Genomic DNA, 23,189 nt, shown 5'->3' with positions numbered 1-23,189 from the left:
GCCGCGGATTCCCGAGCCTGCAGCCAGCTCCCCGCGCTCCGCCCGGGCCTCGCAGGCGGCAGCGCGGAAGCGCCCGGTGCCCACTGAAGTGCCAGGCGCCCAGGCTGGTGCCCGGACCCTTCCCCGACCCCCAACCCCTGGGGTGAGCAGCGCCCAGAGACCTCTCTCAGGCCGGCGAGAGGTCGCGGGCCGGCACGCTGCCACCCCCGCCCCGCCTCTCGCCTGGGCACCCGCGGGCTCTAGACTTGAGCCCCGGACGGCGCGGGAGGTTCGTGCCCGCTCTCCGGACCGCGCCAGCTGCCCCATCAGTCGGGGTGTGCTTGGATTGCTTTCCCCGTTTCCCTCTTTTAAGTATAATAAAAGGGAGAGGGGATTTATGGATTTTTAAAAAATTTGTTTGTTTCTTTAATCGGGGGGCAATTTGCTCCCAGTCGGGAGCTGCGGCCCGGGGAGGGGCCAGGAGCGGGAACGTGCCCGGTGCTGCCCAGTCTTTGTCTGCTGCCTCCGGATGCACAGCGATGGGGGAATGGACCATCTTGGAGAGGCTGCTGGAAGCCGCGGTGCAGCAGCACTCCACTATGATCGGGAGGTAAGGGCGCCGAGCCGGCCGTCAGCGGGCCCCGTCGGGGGCCCCCCCGGGAGTCCCTTCTCACGTCCAGACCAAGCCCCCAAAACCCCCAGCCCATCATCTACCCCCTTCCCATCGTCCTCGGTCCATGCGCCTGTGTTCCCGGCATTGAGGGATTACCCACTGATGCCCCCCTCCTCCAGCTGCTCCTGATCAGCTCCCCCATCCCTTCCCTAGGAAACACGACCGGGGTGGGGTGGGGTGGGTGTGGGGGAGTGGTTGACTCTTCTCCCATAAGAAGAGGAGTTGTTGGCTCAGTCGTGGTCTCCCCACTCTCCCGAGTCAGAGCCAATCTCCAGCCGGTTCCCTAAATAGAATCTACAAGGAAGGCAGGATTGCGTTTGGACAGAGAAGGGCAAATGGGGAGATGGATTTGCTCTCCGGAGCAGATGTATCTTTTCCCAACAGATATTTATTTGGCTAAACTGATTTAGCTGTTAAAACTTACAGTGTCAGAAACCCACACACACAAGTGTCACTTGTGTGTGTCTCTCTCTCTCTCTCTCTCTAAATATTCATGTATATATGTGGATATATATTCATAGCTATCTGTTTATATAAAGCATTAAGTTCAATATTCATATTGATGATAAACTAAGTATCCACTTGGAGTAGTTATGTACACACTCTATATGTAGACTTTGAAACATGTGCTCTCTGTTCAGATATTCCATGTCCATTTGCCATACCCAGAGTGAAGGTGTGTTTTGTGCCTCTGTACGTTCCATATATACAGATGAAATCTATCTGTTGCAAATACACCATGTCCTGTGTATGGAGATATATATACCTGAGATCCCTGTAATTTGAAGTATTCCCAGTCTACCAGCACCCAGGAGAAAGGGAAGAGACAAAAAGTTTTGCTAGATTCCTAGTTCAGTACCACACAGGGGTGGACAGCTCCCCAGCCGGAGGACTGGTGAACACCGGAGCAGGAAAGTGAGGAGCAGGGGTTTCCTAAAGCAGTGACTCAGCCCATGAGAACCTCTCTCCCTCCCTCTTCCTCTGCTCAGGATCCTGTTGACTGTGGTGGTGATCTTCCGGATCCTCATCGTGGCCATTGTGGGGGAGACGGTGTACGATGATGAGCAGACCATGTTTGTGTGCAACACCCTGCAGCCCGGCTGTAACCAGGCCTGCTATGACCGCGCCTTCCCCATCTCCCACATACGTTACTGGGTCTTCCAGATCATAATGGTGTGTACCCCCAGTCTCTGCTTCATCACCTACTCTGTACACCAGTCTGCCAAGCAGCGAGAACGCCGCTACTCTACCGTCTTCCTAGCCCTGGACAGAGATCCCCCTGAGTCCATGGGGGGTCCTGGAGGAACTGGGGGTGGGAGCAGTGGTGGCGGCAAACGAGAAGATAAGAAGTTGCAAAATGCCATTGTCAATGGTGTGCTGCAGAACACAGAGAACACCAGCAAGGAGACAGAGCCAGATTGTTTAGAGGTTAAGGAGCTGACCCCACACCCATCAGGGCTGCGCACTGCAGCGCGATCCAAGCTCCGAAGGCAGGAAGGCATCTCCCGTTTCTACATTATCCAAGTGGTGTTCCGAAATGCCCTGGAGATTGGGTTTCTGGTGGGCCAATACTTTCTCTATGGCTTCAGCGTCCCGGGGTTGTATGAATGTGACCGCTATCCCTGCATCAAGGAGGTGGAATGTTATGTGTCCCGGCCTACTGAAAAGACCGTCTTTCTAGTGTTCATGTTTGCTGTGAGTGGCATCTGTGTTGTCCTCAACCTGGCTGAACTCAACCACCTGGGATGGCGCAAGATCAAGCTGGCTGTGCGAGGGGCCCAGGCAAAGAGGAAGTCCGTCTATGAGATCCGCAACAAGGACCTGCCCAGGGTCAGTGTTCCCAATTTTGGCAGGACTCAGTCCAGTGACTCTGCCTATGTGTGAAGGGGCAGGTTTTCGGAAGCCCTGGGGGATGACAAGTAACCCCAAGGCAGATGACTGCTTGAAAGTGGCTATATCTGCCCTCATTTATGTCACACTCACCATTGAGATGTAAGATAAAACTGGTTAAAAGATCTTGCATCAATGGGAGAGGAGAGGAAGTAGAACCATTACCACATGTTACATCATTGGTTCCACAGAGACAATTGAGTAGAGTGATGAGATGGATGAGTTGGAGTTCTTTGGGCCCTTTTCTTTTATGGCCCAGTTTGATCTTGATAACAGTGGACTTGCACAGCCACCAAGTAGGACTTAGCTCTACTGAGCTCTGTATCCTGGTGAATGGCATGAGTCAAATACTTTATTGGTACAAAATTTGTGACCTGTCTCCACATATCCCTACATCCTGGGCTGCAGGACAAACATTCCTGAGGCATCCTTTTTGTACCTCCCCCGTCAGCATGCCCCACTCTCCCAACCCAGGATAGCATGCCAGCTTTTTTCTGAATCTGGCCTTACAGCAGAACTACTATGGTTTATCTGCAAGTTAGGGGGAATTACATGGGCTGCTTTTTGGAGAATGGCCATGGCAGACTTTTGCATTAGAGCCCCATCTGACTGGCCCTTAGTCATTATGAAAACCCTAGGACTGTCTCAATATTTCCAGTTTTCTAACTCAAACTGCACTGGTGCTGTTTATTAGGGGCAGGGATTGGGTGGGAGGGAGGGAATTGCAATATGCAACTCTAACACTTCTGTGAGATGGTTGTTGCACTGTTAGGCATGTGGTTATGAGCTTTGGGATCTTTCTGCCTTCCAGCTTGTGGACTTTGGGTAGCATTAAAATTTTTTTTTGTTAAAATCAAGGGTGTCTTCCCGAGCCACAGAATTTCTAACTGGTGTATTTCACTCGTTTTCTTATATAGTTTTGTTGTGCAACATAGCTGCACTTCATTTTGCCATGGTTTGAATTTACCTGTGTGCTCACACCAGAGACCTTAATCAGCCCATGTCAATACCAATTTATTATTTTATCAATTATTTTGAAATGCACACACACAATCACTGGCTTAAGAAACCTGGAACTAAACACTATTGGCTAACATGTGTTTACGGATGCTTATTTGAGACATATACCAAAGGTTCGAAAACCTATTGCTTTGAACTGTGAATATATTTCCTTCTCTTTGCTCTTATTTATTTAAGTGCCATACTGTACCTCTCACACCCACTGTGTATTTAGTTAAAGCATTGGCTAAGAGTAATGTTTGTATAATGTGCTTTTATGAAGCCCTCTGTTTCTTTTGCATTATCATTATGATTTTTGATTTAGAGATGGACATGGTGTAACACACAACTGAGGATTTGTTTAAAATAAAATTCTTGCCTTTTTTTTGTAAAATGGGAAGAGTCTGCATTTTTCTATTTTGATTAGGGTTCTATTTATTTAAATATATGTTCAAAATGTTTTGTTACATGTTCAAAAAAGCAGAACATTGAGGGCGGAAAGTGAGGGATGAATGAATAGTATTTGAGGGATGACCTATAAAGTCCAATCAGCTGCTAATAGATGGGAAGAGGTTGGTTCATTTTATGAATGTTTAGAAGAGTGTGATGAGGTATTCAAATACTAGTGCTTTCTAACCCTTTTCTGTTTTTGCCCAAGATTTCTATGCTTGTCTAAGGTTATTTCTTATAATAAAATGTCAATGCTATATCATATTACCTCATTCCAGGAGTGGAATTTTCTTTCCCTTTCCGCCACACTTTCCTGCATTGGTTTGTGATATTTAGCAGGCATGCTGTGCTCCCTCCCCTTCATCTCTTTAAGGCCTGATAGTTAAAATGATGCTATCCCAGTAGTCAAACACAACCCCTAGACCAGCACTGTCCATTAGAAATTTCTGTAATGATGGAAATTTCTACTATCTTTGCTGCTCAATATGGCGACAACTAGACACGTGGCTATTGAGCTCTTAAAATGTGGCTAGTGCAACCTAAGAACTGAATTTGTAACTTTATTTAATTGTAATTAATTTAAATAGCTATGTATGGTTAGTTGCTACTGTATTATAGAGCACAGTGTTAAACTTTTAATCAATCCTTTCTTACTGGGTTCTTTCAAAGGAGACTGATCCTTTACTTATGTGTCATAAGCTATTACTTTTAAACCACACATTGTACTATCATTGTTGGCATTTTCTGTCTCTCTGTAGTCCCATTAGTTCAGGCTAATGTTTTACCTGTGTTCTTTAATGCTATTCACCTTCTAACTCCAGTGAGCACTTGGTCTGAACATCACGAAGCAACATGAAATTTCCTGGATGATTGTTTTTCAAACACAAGTGTTGCACCCTTTAACTATGGCAGTGCAGATGCCAATTTTAGAATGAAAATATATTTATTTCAATCTATAAGTTTCCATCTGTAGTATAAATAGACAGTTGAAAATGATTATCCTTGAGTAAAGAAACAGATCCTCCTCTGTTTAGCGTTTGGTGAGTTAAAGATGTCTTAAGACACTTCCCAGAGATGGAGAAAGAGTGTTGCCTGAGAGCTCTTAGCATATGCCTGGGTGTGAAAGAAGTAGGAATCTGTGTGGAAAACAAGGGCTGTTGTATTTATGCCGCAATGTAAGATTAGAAGAAGGATGGTGTTTCCTGGTAGAAATTCATCCCATATCAGTGGGGCTGATCTATTTCAGTTCTTTGATGTTTCCAAACACCCACAAATGGCAAGATTATTAATTCACTTGTCAGTAGTGGAGAAGGGAACACACCTTCCTCTCGGCAAATAGAGTCATCCCTCAGAATGACTGATGTGTGTCAGTCTGATTCTTTTGCTGTTTAATGAAGGAAATATACTGACTATTTGATGGTTCACACAGCTCTGTGATGGATGTGACCTTAATCTGTACTTTGTGAGAGGACAGCACCAATATATTCTCTTAAATGTAAGAGCCTTTTGGTGAACTGCAGGCCCTTTTGGCATGTGTGTGCATGCATATGTATGTGTGTGTGCATGTGTGTGTGTCCATGCACACACATTGGTGGGGGGTAGTGGGTGCAAACGTATGAACTGGGCTTAAAAGTTTGGAGAATAGCCTGGAGAGACTGACATTACTTAGCCTGGGGAAAGAAGAGCTGAAAGTACAGAATTTGTGATTTTTAAGTCCTCAAATATTTAAAGGGTTAAAAAAATGTGAGAGATAACAGCTGTACTCTCTGATCTCTGAAGACAGAGGAAAAGGACTGGATTTAACATCCAGGTGTGGGAGGTTAGGAAAGCACCAGAAAGAACATGGTTTCTCTTTCAACTCTGCCTTTTTTTTTTTTACGCTGTTTCTTCTTCAGGGAATACCTATCCCACCACCTTTCTCTGGATGTGCTCCTCTTCACTCATTAAAAATTAGTTTGGCTGTCTACTCACACAGGAGCCTATTCTAAACTCCCCTCTAGAGAGCTGACTTAGTGCCCCTGTGCTGAGCCTTCATAAAAGTCACTCTGTCACTTGCTGCATGGAGATGAGACATTTCTAGATCAGTGTGTGGGTCCTTGAGAGTAGGAGCTGTGCCTTACCCGTTGTAACCATATGTGACATTTATTATCACCGTCTCGTTTACTACCAGAGAGAGGGATGCCCCAGTCCTCCATCTGGGAACAATCTTATAGACTTAGAGTGTATGAGAGCTAAAAGCAATCCTGTGAAGACATTACGTCAAGCCCTTTATATGGTTGAGGAAATGAAAAGATCTAAAATCAAGACAGTGGGTTTCTTGGCAAATGGTGTAAGCATTCACCTTGGAGGATTGGAATATTCAGGAAACAATATTTATATTTGTTTCACTTTCTTTGTATTTTACCAAATGCATTAGTCAGCTCAGGCTGCCATAATAAAATACCGCAGGCTGAGTGGCTTGAACAACAGACATTTATTTTCTCACAGTTCTGGAAGCTAAAAGGCCCAGATCAAGGTGTCAGCAGGCCTTTCTCCTTGGCTTTCAGATGGCCACCTTGTCGTTGTGTCCTCACGTGGTCTCTCCTTGGTGAGAATACACACACGTATCCTTAGTGTCTCTCTTTGTGTCCGAATTTCTTCTTCTTATGAAGACACTGGTCAGATTGGATTAGGCCCCACCCCAATGGCCTCATTTTAACTTAATCACCTCTTTAAAAGCCCTATCTCTAAATAGAGTCACATTCTGACCTGTGGGGACACAATTCAGCCCATAATACTAAGTATTTTCAAATCTTTGGGTACCCTTCTGATTAGGGGGGCTACATAATTTATGGTACAAAATGAGATATGTGTGAGAGTGAAAGCAGCAGGAGAGCTAATTGAGTAGAGCACCAGAACAATGGGTGTAAAGTGGATCTGTCCTGAGCAAACAAGTCGTGTAGATACTTTACTTAAGACCAGAAACAGCCATTGCGCTCCAGCTCTCGAGCCGAGGATCCTGGAAATAATAATAATTCCTAAGCCTCAGTTCTGGAGAAGGGCTGTCAAGACTACTTCTGAGACAAAAAGATGAAAAGTTATGTCAATAATGGGAAAATAGTACTTAAAAAATAATAATGCCTTTGCCCCACTCCAGACCACCTAAATTAGAATCTCTGATGCTGTAGCCTAGGCATCAGTATTTTTTATTTTCCATTCCTAGGGGGCTCTAATATGTAGTCAGGGTTGAGAATAACTGAGTCATAGACATCAGCATAAAATTATGAGAATCAAATATTTGGAGGAGAAATTGAGAAAGGAGGAAATGTGAGATTCTCACAACAGAGCTGCCCTTGTTTATACAGCGTCCAAAGTTAGTGATGAGAAGCCGTAGATGGAAGACCAACAGTTCTCCGGCTTTAGGGCTTTAGGAGTGGAAGCAGCAGCCATCGTGGTGAGAGGGGCTGACCAAGGTTAGAACCTGGAGTGGACAGAGGAGAAGGAGCCCAGGATGGAGACTGAAAAGAGCTGGCTAGCAAAGGAAAGTTGCAGAGTGGTATCATGAAGTTAAGGGAGGGGGAATCTCAAGGAAGAAGGTCTGTTATTAGTAGTCAACTTTAGTAAGTGTTCAGCTAGATAAAATAGCTACATAAAAGCTAGATAAAGGCCTCAAAAACATCCACTAGGTTTGGTGAGTGAGTGGGATGTGAGAAAGTAGAAACAGTGAACACAGACTATCCTTTGCCTTAGATATTTCCAGACCTCCTGCAGGTTCGATGGAAACAATTAAAACAAGAGCAGGCGAAGGATAAGTTATCAATCCCATCCCAGTCAAGGCTCTGATATTCAGTCAGGCATGGCGAGCCAGCTTTGTGACTACCCAAAGGTTATGTTCATTTAGAAGGTTCTTACACACCAGATAGATTGTATTATGTCAGCTGAAACAGACTTGGATGAACCAAGCCTAAATGAGTAGCTGTGGCTAAAATGTACTCAGTGGCTCTTGTCAGCTTTGGGTCTTGAGCGCTGTAGACAAGGACAGTGCTTACATCCAGAGGCCTCTGAGGGACACTGGTGCCAAATATCAATGCATGACTTCCTGTTGTGAATCAGATCCACAGTTCACTCAGGCCAGTGTTCTAAGTCTCTGGCAGCTGTGGCAAACAAAGTTGTGAGGATTGGACCAGTTCTTCTCTCCGGCTCCAAAGACTAGGGACCTCTCTAACACATGTTTATTTAACTTAATAAATAAAGGATCTATCATCTATAATTATACCCTAACTTCCCAGTTCCCAATCCCTTCCTGGAAAGGCCCAAACTCCAAATACATCGAGTAATAGAAAGTCATTCAATTCAATTCAGGACTTTCTTAAGCATCAGTGGTGTGCAAGAGCCTAGACTAGGTGTTAAAGGAAATACAAAGACAGGTGTGATGCACCGCCTACCCTCACAGGGCCTACATTCTACCTGAGGAGAGTAAGGCAGTTTCTTAAGGCAGAATGTGAACTGTGCCGTATTTAAGCCTCAAAGTATTCTGAGATCTAAGGAGGGAGTCATCACATCCAGTGTGTATGTATGTGTGTTGAGGAGGGAGAGCAGGTATAGAAAAACTTCACCAACAAGGTGGTATTGAGATGGGTTCAGTCGGAGAAGAGAAGAGGAGGTAGGGACCGATATAAACATTCACCCCCAGTGGAGAAGCCTGGGGCATAAGTGGAGAACTGAGGGATTTTTTTTGCCTGGAGTTCACGGAGAGAAGTAGTGGGTGGTGAGTTTGGAAAGTGAGCGGACCACGTTGTGCATCAGGCAAAGGAAACCATGCTGAATTGGGTAGACAACGTGAAGACACACCTTTCAACAAAGCTCCTTAATGCCTCCGTTTCAAGCACTTTCAGGTCCTCAGGCATCAGCCACACTGCTCCTGTCTGACCATGCACAGATTCTCTCTCAGGATCAGCTTTGATTTGGAAAACACATTTCAATCTCCACAGTAAGGGATTGGCACAAATATCCAGGGTGATGGTTGGGGATTTGGCAGCATGGCCCCATTAACATTAGTGGGAGTTAGTCAGCTAAATCCCAGACACTGAGCAGAATCCTTCTGTTTATTCAACACAATGACCTTTCTGCTGTAAATTGGTACAATATTTCAGAATCACGTAGAACCGATTAAGCTTGTAGCATCTCTCTCTCCTAAAAGGGAAATCTTTTGAAAATTATTGCTGTGTGCACTGAAATGTCTGTATTTGTGGGCAGCTCTGGCCAGTAGGAACATATGGGCATCTAAATATAGAATTGGTGAATTTTGATACCTCTGAGACATTTAATCTGGGGAAATTTGTCTGCTGTACCTGGGTTCAGGTAGGGGCCAATCTTCTTGCAAATGACTGTTTTCTCTAAAGAACTTTTTCCTTTTCACATAATTTTCTATTTTCTTCTCTCCATATTTTTTATTTCCCCAAAGACAGTAAAAGAAAAACTTCATGAAGGCTTTTTACATGAAATCTGAATGGGCTAAAGATTTCTATTCATGATCTGAATAACAGCAAATATGCGTTAAACATTTCCCCCCGAACCCTAACAATGACCCTAGAAGGAGAGTGCTAAGTATGATTAGATCCATTTGTCAGATGAGGAAACCAAAACGTGTAGATGTTAAATCCACTTGTGTAGGTCCTACAGCTAGTCCATGGCTATGTCTAAATTGCAGCCCATGCAGTATGATGTTGAAGCCAAATTTTAACACTTCATGACACTACCTTTAAGAAAGTTCTGCTACGTGAGGCCTCAGGAAACCTGGCACATTGGTCTACTACCTTGCTCTCAGGACAGCATTCACTGCAACATTTCTCCTCCCCCTCCTCCCTACCAAATGATTTTTTCTTGGTGTGTCTCTGTGCAGCTTGAGATTGTAAGGTTTTTCAAGGCATTCCCACATCATAGCCATCTTTATTTTTGCAGTTCTTGGCACAAAGCAAAGATTCACATTGTCTATTGCTTGATTAAATAATGGACAGTGTAGAGTCACAGGACCTTGAGGTGGACCGGAAAGGTCATTCCACTCACTCTTTCATTTTGTAGATACAACTTAGATCCAGAGAGTAAACTTGGATAAAGAGCTCCAGGTTAATGGAAATTGAGGCACAGTGGGATTAAGAGAGTAGGTTCTCAATTTGTCAGGAAAGGAGGGCCTTGGCTGGACAAAGGTTGCTAGCCATGGCTGGCAAAGTCAGAGTTCCTCTGACTCTTTAGTCCAGATCTTTCCAAGCAGGTCATGAGAATCATGAGTTGGCACAGTGTTAGAGAGAAGGAGAGCTTGTCTTCGTTAAGCATATGGCCCATGCAGGTCTGAGGCACCATATTCCTGGGCTTAGTCCAGGTCAGAGGATTAACTCAAGGGCACAGACCTATGGCCTTGGCTCCAAGTTGTGTGTGTGTGCACGTGGGTATGTTCTATCTCTGGGAGCACCTTGGGCATCTTCACACCCCCCCACTCTGAGAAACCACGTTATTGACTGCTTCTTCCAGAACCCCTGGCAAGTATGGTGGGTCCCACATGGATCTCGGGCTCCACTAGGCCATGAAGAAGACCTCTGACCCACACTCATCCTGACTGCAGCTTCTCTGCAGGCTTTTTTCTCTCTCTTCCAGGAGCCCATGGGTGCCCTGTGCTGCATGCTCGTTGGGTCGGTGTTTTCAGTGTTGTTTAGAAGCTTCTCTCCCTGCTGCATTTTTTCCATCACTATGCTTTGCCTAAAAGGTACTCAGAAAATTAATTTACTATTTTACCATATATGTACTGAATACAGTACTTACACATGTTTAGCTCTGAACTAGGACTAAGGATACAGAAGACACGTAGGAGAAAACCAAAGAAAGCAGCTTGGGGCTAGTCCTTTTTTACAGGGAAAAAAGGCAGAGGTGAGGAATAGCCAATCACAGAGGAAAAGAGCATGAGCGGTGGAGTTCTAGGGCCTTCCTCCAGAGAAGTAAGCAGTCTATAGGCATCTGACATCATAAAGGCAAGTCTTTTCTTTTATAAAAATGTGTAAGAATATAACCTCAATTGATGCTGGAGGCTGAAGATAACTTGGTGACCCGGACATCAGGGATATTCTTTCTCCTTTTCCAGAAACTAAAGTCAAATTGCAATATCATCTACTAGTTTCTTCAGTTTGAAGAGCTGTAATAGTAATAATAATGATCATAAGAACAATCATGATAGTGATAGCAAACATTTGAATAGATGATTTTTCTCACCTCTTCCCCATGTATTATCTTATTTGGTCTTTGCAACCTCTGTCTATGGAGTGGGCAGAGTACAGAGTGGGTGGTACTTGTTTTTCCTTAGAGGAGCAGAACCTCAGAGCCTCAGTTTCGGTGACTTGTCTAAAACCACGGTTAGTTTTAACACAGGTGGGACAGAACCCAACTCTCTGACTTATAGTCTCGTGCACTTTCCACTCAATATGGTTTCTTGACTCATCACATGTTAAGCTTTAGATTGTTACAAGAGATATCTAGAAGTGTCAGGAGGGAAATGAATATATTCTCAAAAAGTGGTTTCCTATACTTCTAAAGAGGTTGCAAGGAAAATGTGCAAGCCAGTCTTTAGGGAAGATGACAGTCTTGGTCTCTTGGGAACTGTGATTTGTTTAGTGCATTTAGAACGGAGTGCTTTCTCTGGGGCTGCAGACCAAGGGGAAGCAGAAGTGAACATCTTGGGGAGGCAGCCAGGTCTGACATGTGATCCTCCTCTTAGCTGTTTTCCGTGATTTCAAAGATGAGAGAGGAAGTAAAAAGCAGCACTCTTTCTTTAAAAAAAAAAAAAAATCCCAGCATTTATTTCCCCTAATTACAAAAGTAATTTTGGGCAGGGAAGAGAAAAGCACAACAAAAAAATTCTATCACTCGAAGAGAATCACCGTTAACTTTGCCCTTTGGTGTATACCTGTTTAGGACTTCTATTTGAGTGATAGAGAGATGGGTATACATAGGACCATAGATGTGGGTTTTCTAGAGGTAGCATAACAGTGTCTATACTGTTTTGTAGGCTTTTTTCCACTTAGAAATAGATGGTTAATGTTTTGTTTTGTAGGCTTTTTTCCACTTAGAAATAGATGGTTAATGTTTTCCACATCAACACACACTTTTACGACATCTTTTTAATTAGTGAATAAATATGGTGATATGATATGGTGGTACCAAAATTTACTTGAACATCTCCCTACTTTTGGATCTATGGGTTGTTACCAGTTGTCACTGTCAGGGATAATAGTGGTGTGCACATCTTTGCACACTTACCAGATTGCTTCTTTGGGATAACTGGATTACAGAGTAGGCACTTAAAATTCTTTGCTACACTTTGCCGAATCTTCAAAAAGTTAATATGAAAATGTTAGTAGATGCTAGTAGTTAATGAGAATATTCAAGAAGCAGATGATTTCTGAGATTCTGGCAAAACTAGCTTATAAGACAGGAAGACACAGAAAGTCTCCTCCAATTTGCTTTTGGGGGAAAGGGTGAAGGGAGAAGTACTTTTTAGGTCAGTTCTTCTCTTTTATTGAAAACAATCAGGAAGAATGTGTGTGTGTGTGTGTGTGTGTGTGTGTAATGAGAGCTAATTCTTTAAATAGAAGATGTCAGCACAGAGCTACTAGGTGGCCATGACTCCTGAGTTTGAGACAAAAATCTTCGTCCAAGGGTTGAGGAGGAGCGTGATGCACAACCAGGTCAGAGAAGCATTCTGGAATATCCGTAAAATGATGGCAACATTGTGAATGAGAATACTAATGGATATAATTACATTCTGAAGGCCAGCTCATGCATTGGGTCATGAACCAGCCTTGGCTAAAGGAATCATAGGATTGGAGCCACGCCGAGTGATCAAAACCCAGCTGGTGAATCACAGGGAGGAGACGAAGCCTGAACTCCTGGTCACAGAGGTGGCACTCCACCTCAGCCACAAAGCTTTTATGTGCTTCCCGTCAAGCCTATGCCCGAGCTAGAACCCAAAGACAAGTGGCTGAGATGGAGATTTTACAAAGGAATGAATGTAAAAACTTACACGTTACATGTCTGGGGATAAAAGCCAGGCTAGAAAGGACACATGAGATGGCCAATCCTTAATAGAAGGAAGAAAAATTTCCAAAGGAACACTTTTCCTACTAAGTTACTCTGAAATTTATTTAAACGAAGGTTTTGCATTTGATAAAAATAGCAGTTTCCTTTTCTTGCCTGGGTGCTAATGAGCTCGGCAGGCATTTATTCCTCACTTTGATATATTTGCTCTCCTTACCACGCCTCTCTCTGGCACTCCTAGGGTCCCAGGGTGTTGAAATGAGGGTGGCTGGTACTTAAAAAGACTTTCCTAGGTGAGAAAATACAATGATGCAACGATTTCTTTTTTAAGGATTGAAGGAAGAAGGGAGGTGAGTGGTGGGTAGAAAAAGTAATGTTTTAAGAAAATTGGAAGGCCAACTCTAACTTCACTTGTCTGCATACTTTATGGGGGTAGATTTCACATCTAGCATGTACTTGAGGGCTCTCTGGGGTCAAAGGCAATAAATGAGGAAAATAGGAGAATGACAGGTAAAGCTGGAGAGTAATTAGAAGCACAGGTTTTAGAGTCAAACTGCCCTATAGTAATAATAGTGACTCATAATATAGTAGTATCCCGTGATCATCTCTGATGAATTTTGACACATTCATTCTACAAGTGTTTACTGAGCCTCAGCTGTGGGTCAGATACTGAATTAGCTTCTCAACTGTCACTTTCTAGCCGTGTGATCCAGCCAGTTTCTTAACCTTGCTAAACCACAGTTTCCCGATCTGTACAACGGAAATAATAAAACTGTCTATCTCCTTCGATTATTGGAAATTTTTGAATTTGATTACGTTTGTAAAGAACTCTTAACTTTACCTGATATCTAAGTGCTTAATAAATGGTATTGATTTATTATAATAATGATGATTACTTTCAATGTGACTCTTAGTGATCGGATGTGGCCATTGGCACATTGAGTTCATCACAGCACTTTCTGCAAGAGGATACTGAAAAAGGAGAAAAGAATATAGAAAGAGGGATGTGGGCAAGGACATCAGATTTTTCCCAACCCACAGTTTGTCCCAGGCCAGTGGCCATGACTCTCAGGGTCAATTTGCTGGAAGGAATAGGTGATGCATAGGAAGCACATGATATAACGCAGCTTCGACACCAAAGAAGGTGGACTGGGCAGCCAGGACATCGGGCTCCTTGCTGAAGGAGGAATGGTTAGGAAAGAGATATGGAGGAGTTGGGAATCCCTTTTTATTTACCTAGAATTTGACTCTGTTGCAAGATCTAAATAAACTACTTCCATTTGTGTAACCTTTATATTGTCCAACAAGATGCTATCATCCATATTCTCAAATGATCCTCCCTCAGCAACTCTGTTAGACAGAATAGAAAATAGGCCCACCTTACAGATGAGAAGATGAGGTTTAGAGACGCTCATCCTTCAATGTCAGACAGCCAGGCACAGAGTCAGGGTTGAAACCAAGCCTGCTTTAAACCCAAACTTCCAGTTACTAGAATGTTCTGCTGATCCTAATACTGACCCCTTCGGAGTTCATGTGACTATCCATGCTCTTCAGAGGGCTTTTCTGGGCAGAGGGAAACTTATTTTAACCGTGGCCAGACAAGAACATGATTAAATAAACAAAGTTTTTGGAGACAAGGCAAAGCACACGGAACAAATTCTAAAATCAAAGAGAAATTTGAAAAATATTATTGTTATTTGTTATCCATGACCCTGATCTCAGCTCTTGAGATTTGGGAGGAACTGAGAGCAGTTTTAATTTATTTGTGGACTCCTTGGGTACTACTAATGGGCTGGTTTATTCAATTAATAGATGGGAAGCTCTCATGGACAGTATCTGGCACATGGTATGTCCTCAATGAACTCATGTATTGTTGAGTGGCAAATAATTTTATTTATTGAGTGCTTATTAAGAGTTTTACGTGTAATAATGCATTCAGTAACCCCAACAACCCTATGGGCCCATTTTAGAGATGAGGAAACTGAGGTCCAGAGAGGTTCCCAAGCCCTAAGTGTGGTATAAACTCATTTTTTGGCTATATGTATTTGCATGTAGAAAAGTCTGCAAGGAATATACCTGTCTCTGAATGGTAGAGAAATTGAGGGAATTTAAATTTAACTCATGGATTTTCCACAAATACAATAAAATTTACTTAAATGTGATTTGATTATGATATCTTTAATTTTGTAATCTTATAAGAATTTTAACTTATTGCATTTGGAGAAAAGTATGAGATTTAACATTTTCTAGTCTTCTGTGGCTTAACCTTTGTCAATTGTTTATTCATGACAGTCTTCTCAAACATTCAGGTTAAATATAGCACCAATTTCCAGCCAGGGCCCTGACTGACACAAGCATCCATTATATGCCATGCTAATGCAGAATTCTTGTGAGAAGGTATTTTTATACCCAGTTTACAGGTGGAAAAACTGAGGTGAGTGGCTAGCTTGCCCAAAGCTACAAGGAGAGAGTCCTGTGTATCTAATGACAATGCTTTTTGTTAATTTTGTCTTCCCTAGAATCTTATAATCGGCTTAAGGGAACAGAAGGAGGTGAAAAGGCAGAGATAAGAGCTCAAGTCACTGACAGTTAAAGAGAGGAAGACTCTTGGTTGAATTTACCCTCCCTACTGACAATCCTAGAATTCTGAAACTGTGTGTAGGGGTCAGTTGGGTGGAATGAGGGGTAAGATTGGGGAGGCAGTGGGTGTCTGTGAAGGTACCGTCTTTACTGAGATTGGCCAAGTAAAATTGCGAGATGATTGGGATGTTGGGGAGGAAATATTTGTAAGACATATCTCACAAATATTTGAGAAATTCCAAAGATATCTCAGCCCTTGTCAGACTCATTCCCAAAGAACTGTGGTGTAGGCAAAATTTCTCATAGGGCTTTCTTTCTCTCTCTCTCTTTCTCTCTCTCCTCCTTCCTTCCTTCCTTCCTTCCTTCCTTCCTTCCTTCCTTCCTTCCTTCCTTCCTTCCTCCCTTCCTTCCTCCCTTTCTTCCTTCCTTCCCTCCCTCCCTTTCTTCCTTCCTTCCCTCCTTTCCTTCCCTCACTCCTTCCTTTCTTTCTTTCTTTTTCCTTCCCGTTCATGATTTTATGGTGTTTCCACATTTTCTCTCTTGGGGTGGCGGGGGGGGGAAGTTGGGGGGAAGCTCTTTGTAAGTTGTTTCACTCCAAGGATAAAGTTTTAAAATTACTACTCCTTTAAAAAATTTTTTTTAGGAAAAGAGAAATGTTTGACCCAAAGGAAGAAATTACTGATGATGGAATTTCAAGTGTCAATGAAGAAAATATTTTTAAGCAAGATCTTTCTAGCTCACTCAAACAATGCCGCAGACAGGATCTCCTACTCTTTATGAACCGTTCAGCTCTCTTGTAGACTCACAGGCTCCCAGGGCTGGCATGGGCATTGTATACGGCTAGTCCAGCCTCTGCTTCCCTATACAGCATCCTTTCCCCAGTACCTGTCCACATCCAACTGGTGAGGAACTGGTTCCCTTCAAGAGAGTCCACTCTATCTTCCAGCAGTTCTGATTGCTTGAAAGTTCTTCATTATGTTGAGCTGAAATCTCCTCCCCAGAGCTGAGGCACCTTTCAGGCAGGAGCTCAGATAGAAAAGGTGTTTTTGTTCTCTGGTTTCTTCCCATTCAGACTCACCCATAGGGTTTGCTGCCTGAGATGGAGTTAATGGCCACATGCTTTCCTCTGGAGAAAATTGTTACTGCTGTGATGCCTGATATAATATGCCCAGTAGGGAGGAAAGAATCTTGAAGTTGAGGGTTTGGAACTGGAAAAGGCAGGAGATACATAAGTGCATTGGAATGCCAGAGGACATCCATGCCAGATTCAATTGTTCTCTTTCTTTGCCAGGAATAAAAATTGCATTCTGAAAAGAAAATAGAAATAACAAAATTCAAGTAGCAAGAGTATTATTTACCCACCACACATAGACAGTAATAATTGTACCAGATTCATATTTGGAAAAATAGGCAAATTTGTTCATTCAGCTCAAGTTGGTATCAAATAACCACAAATTCCATATGTTGCTGTTTCTGCTTGGTTGCTAGGCACAAGGAGTTCATGGAGATCTTGCTAAATATGTTTGACACATTTTCACATGTGAATTATAAATATTGGTGTATTCTTTTCAGGAGTGGATGTCATTCAGAAATAAATCCTGAATGAAGCTTTCCTCCTCATAAAAAAGACCTGGATTTCAGGCTGAAAGAAGGCCTGACCGGGTTTGGGAGGCGGGTCCCCAAGTATGATGTAGAGTAGTGGAAATGACACTCCTTTACAATTATACGGCATTATGTAGTTAACAAAATGCCTCCCCATTCACAATCCCATCTGATCCTCACAACTCCCCTGTGAGGTAGGTATTAGGGCTGGTAGCTGCCTCCATCCCAGGAATAAAGTCTTGGGCACCAAAGAGCTGTGATGGGAGGAGAAACTCCCAGATGGGAATTTTCTAAGAATGACTCTAGCTCATCTTGGCAGTTCTGGGGCTGTGCCTCTTCAGTGTGGGAAAATGCACTCCGCACCCTGCTGAGTCCAGCCATTTTCCTTTCTTATCTTAGTTTACTCAGTACTGAGCCAGTGGTGCTTACATAAATGTCCTTCTGGCATGAGGGAGAGAGAGAGAGAAGGGAAACAGCAGCTGTCAGCAGAGTGTCAGGCTGGGGACCTGCCATCTCATTGAACAAAGCTCTGGTCAGCTCCAACAGTGTCCTGGGCACAGCTCTAATCATGGGTGATGGGATTGTCCCCAGACTCAGGATTACTTCCTGCCCCTAAAGAGAAAAGGAAAAGAGGATCCCTTAGCCGTTACCAAGGTGTCATTTGTTAATCATTAACCAGGAGGAGAGAGAACGCAGAGCAAGGTCAAAACAAAAGAACCCTGATACTGAGGCCTCTCAAGACCGTGCCTCAGATGGTTACAACTGAGCATTAATCTTACCTGGTTATCTCAAACATGCGATATATTTGAGTGTGAGAGGGGGACTGCTTTTTGCATTTCTAATTCTAAAGAGTCTTCCAATATTTAGCATTTTCCACTGGTGCTGGAAAAGCTCCCTCTCCCTTGGGTGATCCAACCTACCCTTCTGCCTCTAAAGGCCCTGTAGACCACGCCTCTCTTGGCAGCTCTGAGTTCAATGTCTCTTCTTTTTCTGTAGTTCTCTGTGGAGGATCACTGCACAACCATACTATGGATCCCACTCCAAGGCCTCAAATCCTACAGAGTTTTCTTTTCTCTCTGAAGATCCAATGCTTAAAAGACCACCAAGAAACAAGACTGGTGAATGTGGATAATGATTGAAGTTTGTTGATCAGTACATGGCAAATCATTATACCATTCTCTCTATTTTGTGTGTGTAAAATCGTCATAATAAAATGTATTAGAAAGACAAAGCATCGAGATGATTGGATTTGATTGAATCATGGAGTAGAAGTCTTGATTCAAGCTCTGGAGTCAGCCTGGCCTGAGATCAAATCCCAGCTCTGCCACTTTCCAACACTAATTGGACGTGACACTTAACATTCCCGAGACTTCCTCATCTGCAAAATCAGAGAGAGATGAGTTACCCCATCAGGTTTCTGTCAGCATTAAATGAGATAATAATGTTTTCTTAACTAAACTAATCTTTAATTAATTTCAGAAAAAGCAGGAAGGTAGTTTAAGGGTATAACTATTTCAAAATTCAAAGATAGGATTGCAACTGACTCTCAAGAGTGAATTGAAATCAGAGGCTCCAGTGGCGTCCAGAACATACTTGCTTTCATGTCCATGTGCCTCTCTGTGTGGCTGTTCTACTCCTCTGTGCCACAGACCAGCTTTCTCTGTTTGCCCGTCTGCACAAATGGAAACTGGCTGCCAACAGCAGCTTCGGGGTTTACATTTTCTCAACTCAGTAGCACAACCAGGCTGAGTTTGGATTTCCTGGCCCAGATTCCAAGTTTTCTGGAGCAGGTCTTTGGTCTAGCTTGAATAAGAAGTCTACCCCTACACCCAACAGGAAAGGCCAGGGGCTAGGGTCACCCGTGTTAACATGGAGGTTCCCATGGTGGCCTTATGGATGGAGTTAGGAGGAGGGAGAAGTTCCCAGAGGAAAGAAGAGCAGTCTCCAAAAAGTGGTCAGAGTGGGGCCGCGGTAGTGGACAAACAAAATGATGAGTCAAAATACCAAAAGCTTGAAACATAGTAATTTATAGATAAATATTGGCTCCTACTCCTTTGAATTGACCCATCTTCACGCCTTCAGGGCAAAGTCTCAGGGTAGCCCATCCAGCGCGAACAGAGGAGAACCATAATTACAACTAGTCACTCATTCCTTCATTCCAGAGCGCCTACTCTGTGCCAGGCAAGCAGGATACAGCAGTGAACAGAGACAAAAGTCCCTGCCCTCATGGAACTTATAATGGGGTGATACAATAACAAAAATTAGAGGAGCCGGCCCAGTGGCGTAGTGGTTAAGTTCACTCTGCTTCGTGGCCTGGGGTTCGCAGGGTCAGATCCCAGGCGAGGACCTTTGCACCTCTTATTGAGCCATGCTATGGCAGGTGTCCCACATATAAAGCAGAGGAAGATGGGCATGGATGTTAGTCCAGGGCCAATCTTCCTCGGCAAAAAGAGGAGGATTGGCATCAGATGCTAGCTCAAGGCTAATCTTCCTCACCAAAAAAAAAAAAAAAAAGAAAAAAAATTAAAATATATAAGGTAACACACTTTGGAGGAAAAATTGAACAGAAAAGTGGGACAGGAAGTGCTGGGGTTATAACTCTAACAGGTAGACATAAGAAAGTGACATTTGAACAGCGACTTGAAGAAGGTGAAGGAGTGAGCCGTGTGGCTCTCTGGAAGACAAATATCCCAGGTAGAGGGATCAGCGGGTGACTGACTCAAATCCCTGAGTCAGAGGGAACAGCAAGAAGGCCACTGTAGCAAGAGTGGATTGAGAAAAAGGACATGTACGAGACATGTAAAACTAATGGCCTTTACTGGGACCTTCAGGATTTCCTACCTGGGGAAGAGGAGGAGAAGTGTGATAAAATGCTAAGGCTGGTGGCCAGAGCATCAGTCTCATCCACTCTTTAGTGATCTCTTAATAAACTATTTCTAGTAGGAGACAGCCTGTAGTAAGTCAGTTTCTCACAGTATAAGAATAACAAGAAATTATAGACAGGGGCGCAAACTGAATGCCCAGCTGCATGGCAATGCGTGTAGCGCGCTCACCTCCAGGGGGCTGTTCTTTACCAAGCGACCAAGAGAACTGCACAGTGCTGATGGGAGCACCATCAGTTTCATGAAGGGTGAATGTCCTTTTGCACACAGAAGGGCCACTGAAGGAAGAAAATGCAAGGGCAGGATTTCTTGTAAGAAAGAAACCTAATACCTACTTCTAATAGATGCTAACATAATAATTTTTTTAGTGCCTTTAACGCTCCCAATTAATCAAGAGATGGTCCATCTAGTACCAGAGGAGAAAGCCCCTGTTATGTGTCTGTTTCCCACAGCCCTTTTTGCAATGATCATAGCTGAGTATTTTGAGCGAGGACATTACTAATAAAGGACCAGGAGAAAATGGGAAGGGAGAGCCATTGAGAAGCCCATCCCTGTTCCCAGGAAATCAGCACCAATCCAAAGCCCACACTGATGTGCTCGTCTCTAGAAGCCATGATTTGTTTAGTATAAGAGCAGTTTGTACTCTCCTGCAAAATGCGATTTGCTTCTGAGCCTTGGACAACTACATGTAAGAAAGAACTTGTGGCTATTGGGTGAGGGATTCCAGAAGTTAAGCACCTGTCGAACATCTGGACAGAATGAAAGAGGGAAATGTAATTTAGACAGAGGAAATGAATTACAAGGGTGAAGCAAAGCAAATCCAATCCTCCTGTAGCAGGTGGTCCCCGAAAAATAGGGGGAGGGGGACAGCATAAGCCTCTTAACTGACCTAGATTAGTAATGTTATACCTCTCCCTTTAATAACAATTCTGATGATCAGAACAGGGAACTTCTTTCTGTAGTTTGGAGTAGGTGGTGTCTCAATTAAAGAACAACCATTTCTAACATCTATTTGCACGTATCTTTAAACTCATGTGATAAAATGTACAAACACACACAAAAATATTGCTTACATTGAGGAATGAATGAGGCAGGGCTGAGGAAGTAGGACATTTTTTCCATGTCTTTCTCATATGTGTACACTTTGGTAATTGACCCAACAAGTGCATTTGGTTTTCTAATTATGATATGGATTGTGATAACTATCATTGCTTTCTCCTGGGCATCTTTGATACGAAGAGCAGAGGATTTGCCGGTAAAATATACCGGATCACGCTATATCACAGAGCACATCATTGTTAAAAATGTGGGTCTGTCTATCTACCTACCTATTCCTATCTATCTATCTATCTACCTACCTACCTACTTACCTACCTACCTATCTAATAAGCAGTACAAACATATGGCACAAAATTCAAAGGTTATATATTCTTTCTCCTGCTCCATCCCCAGTTACTTCCCCTAGAGACAAGAGGCATTATATGCATCTCTGCATATATGCATTATATGCATCCTTTGTTTAATGATACCATAGACACTATTCTCACATTGCTTTTTCACTTAACAGAATAACATTGAGATGGCTCCCTATCAGTACCATGCCTCGCTTTTTTTCCAAAGGCTGCATAGTATTCCATTGCCTATTTGTCTCATAATTTATTTAACCTAATGATGGATATTTTGCTTGTTTCCAAGCTTTTGTCCCTGCAAACAGTACTCTACTTCTGGGTGTTAGACATTATGTAAAGACAGCCAATTTAGAAACTGCTCAATTTGTTGATAGATAATGCTTTACAGCAATGTGGAATGACAGTCTTGTGACTCAGCTTGATGTGATGGAGAGTAACAAAATACTATCTTTTTCTTTTCTTTTTTTTTTTAAATAATTTTATTTATTTATTTTTCCCCCAAAGCCCCAGTAGATAGTTGTATGTCATAGTTGCACATCCTTCTAGTTGCTGTATGTGGGACACAGCCTCAGCATGGCCAGAGAAGCAGTGCGTCGGTGCACGCCCAGGATCTGAACTCAGGCCGCCAGCAGTGGAGCGCACGCGCTTAACCGCTAAGCCACAGGGCCGGCCCAGCACTATCTTTTTCTACCATCAGTTACCATGAAGTAAGGGAACTCTGTTAGGAGAGAAAAAGTGAAATATTTTTGATTTTTTTTTTTTTATCAATTTTCAACCTTTTATTTACCTGGACAGAGCAAGAATAGGATGGACAAGGGCTTTCTCTCTTCAGATTTAAGGAACATTCTCAATGCCTTTATTTAAGCCTATGTCTAGACATTAATTACAAAGTACAGAAAGGTGACACAAGATGCTAGACTATGTTATTCAATTTGGTTATGCTGGTGACTACATACATGGTTCAGAGTTAGAGTTGGCCAAAGAAGAAACTTGTGTGAAATTTGGCAGATGGAAGCAAAGCAGCATATGTAATCATGAAGGTTGTGTGGTCATATATGGTGATGGATAGCAGCAAAGGTAGCTGGTGGGTTCCAGCTGGTCTCTGCTCTCCTCTGCTCTGCTTCCAGGTCATCTTCTCAACCTCTGGCCTTGCTGACTGACAGTGGCATCAAGCCCTCCATGATGCTTGGCTATGGCCCCACATAGCTGCACAGAGTCACAGCCTCCCTTAGGCCTTTCCGTGAGCTCCTCTTATGGTCCTACTCCGTCAGCTAGACATGCTTGGTTACTCAGATTTCCCTGAAAGTTCCAACATGTCCACCCATGTCAATGCTTCAATTGGACTGGTTGCTGACTCTTTCTTGATCTTCTGACTCTTCCTTCCAGACATTTTCCAGCTCTTCCCATACTAATATATGGTCTTCTTCCTATAACAAATCCCTTATTCCTGTCATAATCACCTTGGCTCTGCTTTCCTGCCTGAACCTTGACTGCTACGTAGAGGAAATGCACCATTTGTTACATCCTTCATCAAATACCTTATCCATTTCTAGGCTCTGTGTTGTCAAAGACAGACGGGAAACTTGAGGGTTACAACAAGATAATGATGGCTTCCCGTCTACTTCGAATGAGGCAGGGGAAAAGGAGTCGCTTAAACTCTTACTA

General features: G+C 43.2%; 1 protein-coding gene across 1 annotated transcript; it reads left to right on the top strand.

The window, feature by feature from the left end:
• The first annotated feature begins 518 nt into the window (after window positions 1-518).
• Window positions 519-2,536, top strand: GJD2 (gap junction protein delta 2). The gene is made up of 2 exons (XM_004421382.3): window positions 519-589; window positions 1,642-2,536. Exons 1-2 carry the CDS (start codon window positions 519-521, stop codon window positions 2,534-2,536), a joined length of 966 nt encoding a protein of 321 aa, XP_004421439.1.
• The last annotated feature ends 20,653 nt before the right edge of the window (window positions 2,537-23,189 follow it).

This window comes from Ceratotherium simum, chromosome 3 (genome assembly GCF_057802395.1).
Source record: "Ceratotherium simum simum isolate JZ-2026a chromosome 3, ASM5780239v1, whole genome shotgun sequence".
NCBI classification, from domain to species: Eukaryota; Metazoa; Chordata; class Mammalia; order Perissodactyla; family Rhinocerotidae; genus Ceratotherium; species Ceratotherium simum.
This window is presented reverse-complemented; position numbering and strand designations above follow the sequence as displayed.

What these genes read in the sequence shown, in the direction of transcription:
- GJD2 (XM_004421382.3), top strand. Translation starts at nt 519, where the DNA reads ATGGGGGAATGGACCATCTTGGAGAGGCTGCTGGAAGCCGCGGTGCAG. An exon ending in CACTCCACTATGATCGGGAG is followed by an intron (nt 590 to 1,641) that starts GTAAGGGCGCCG and finishes TCCTCTGCTCAG; the next exon opens with GATCCTGTTGACTGTGGTGG.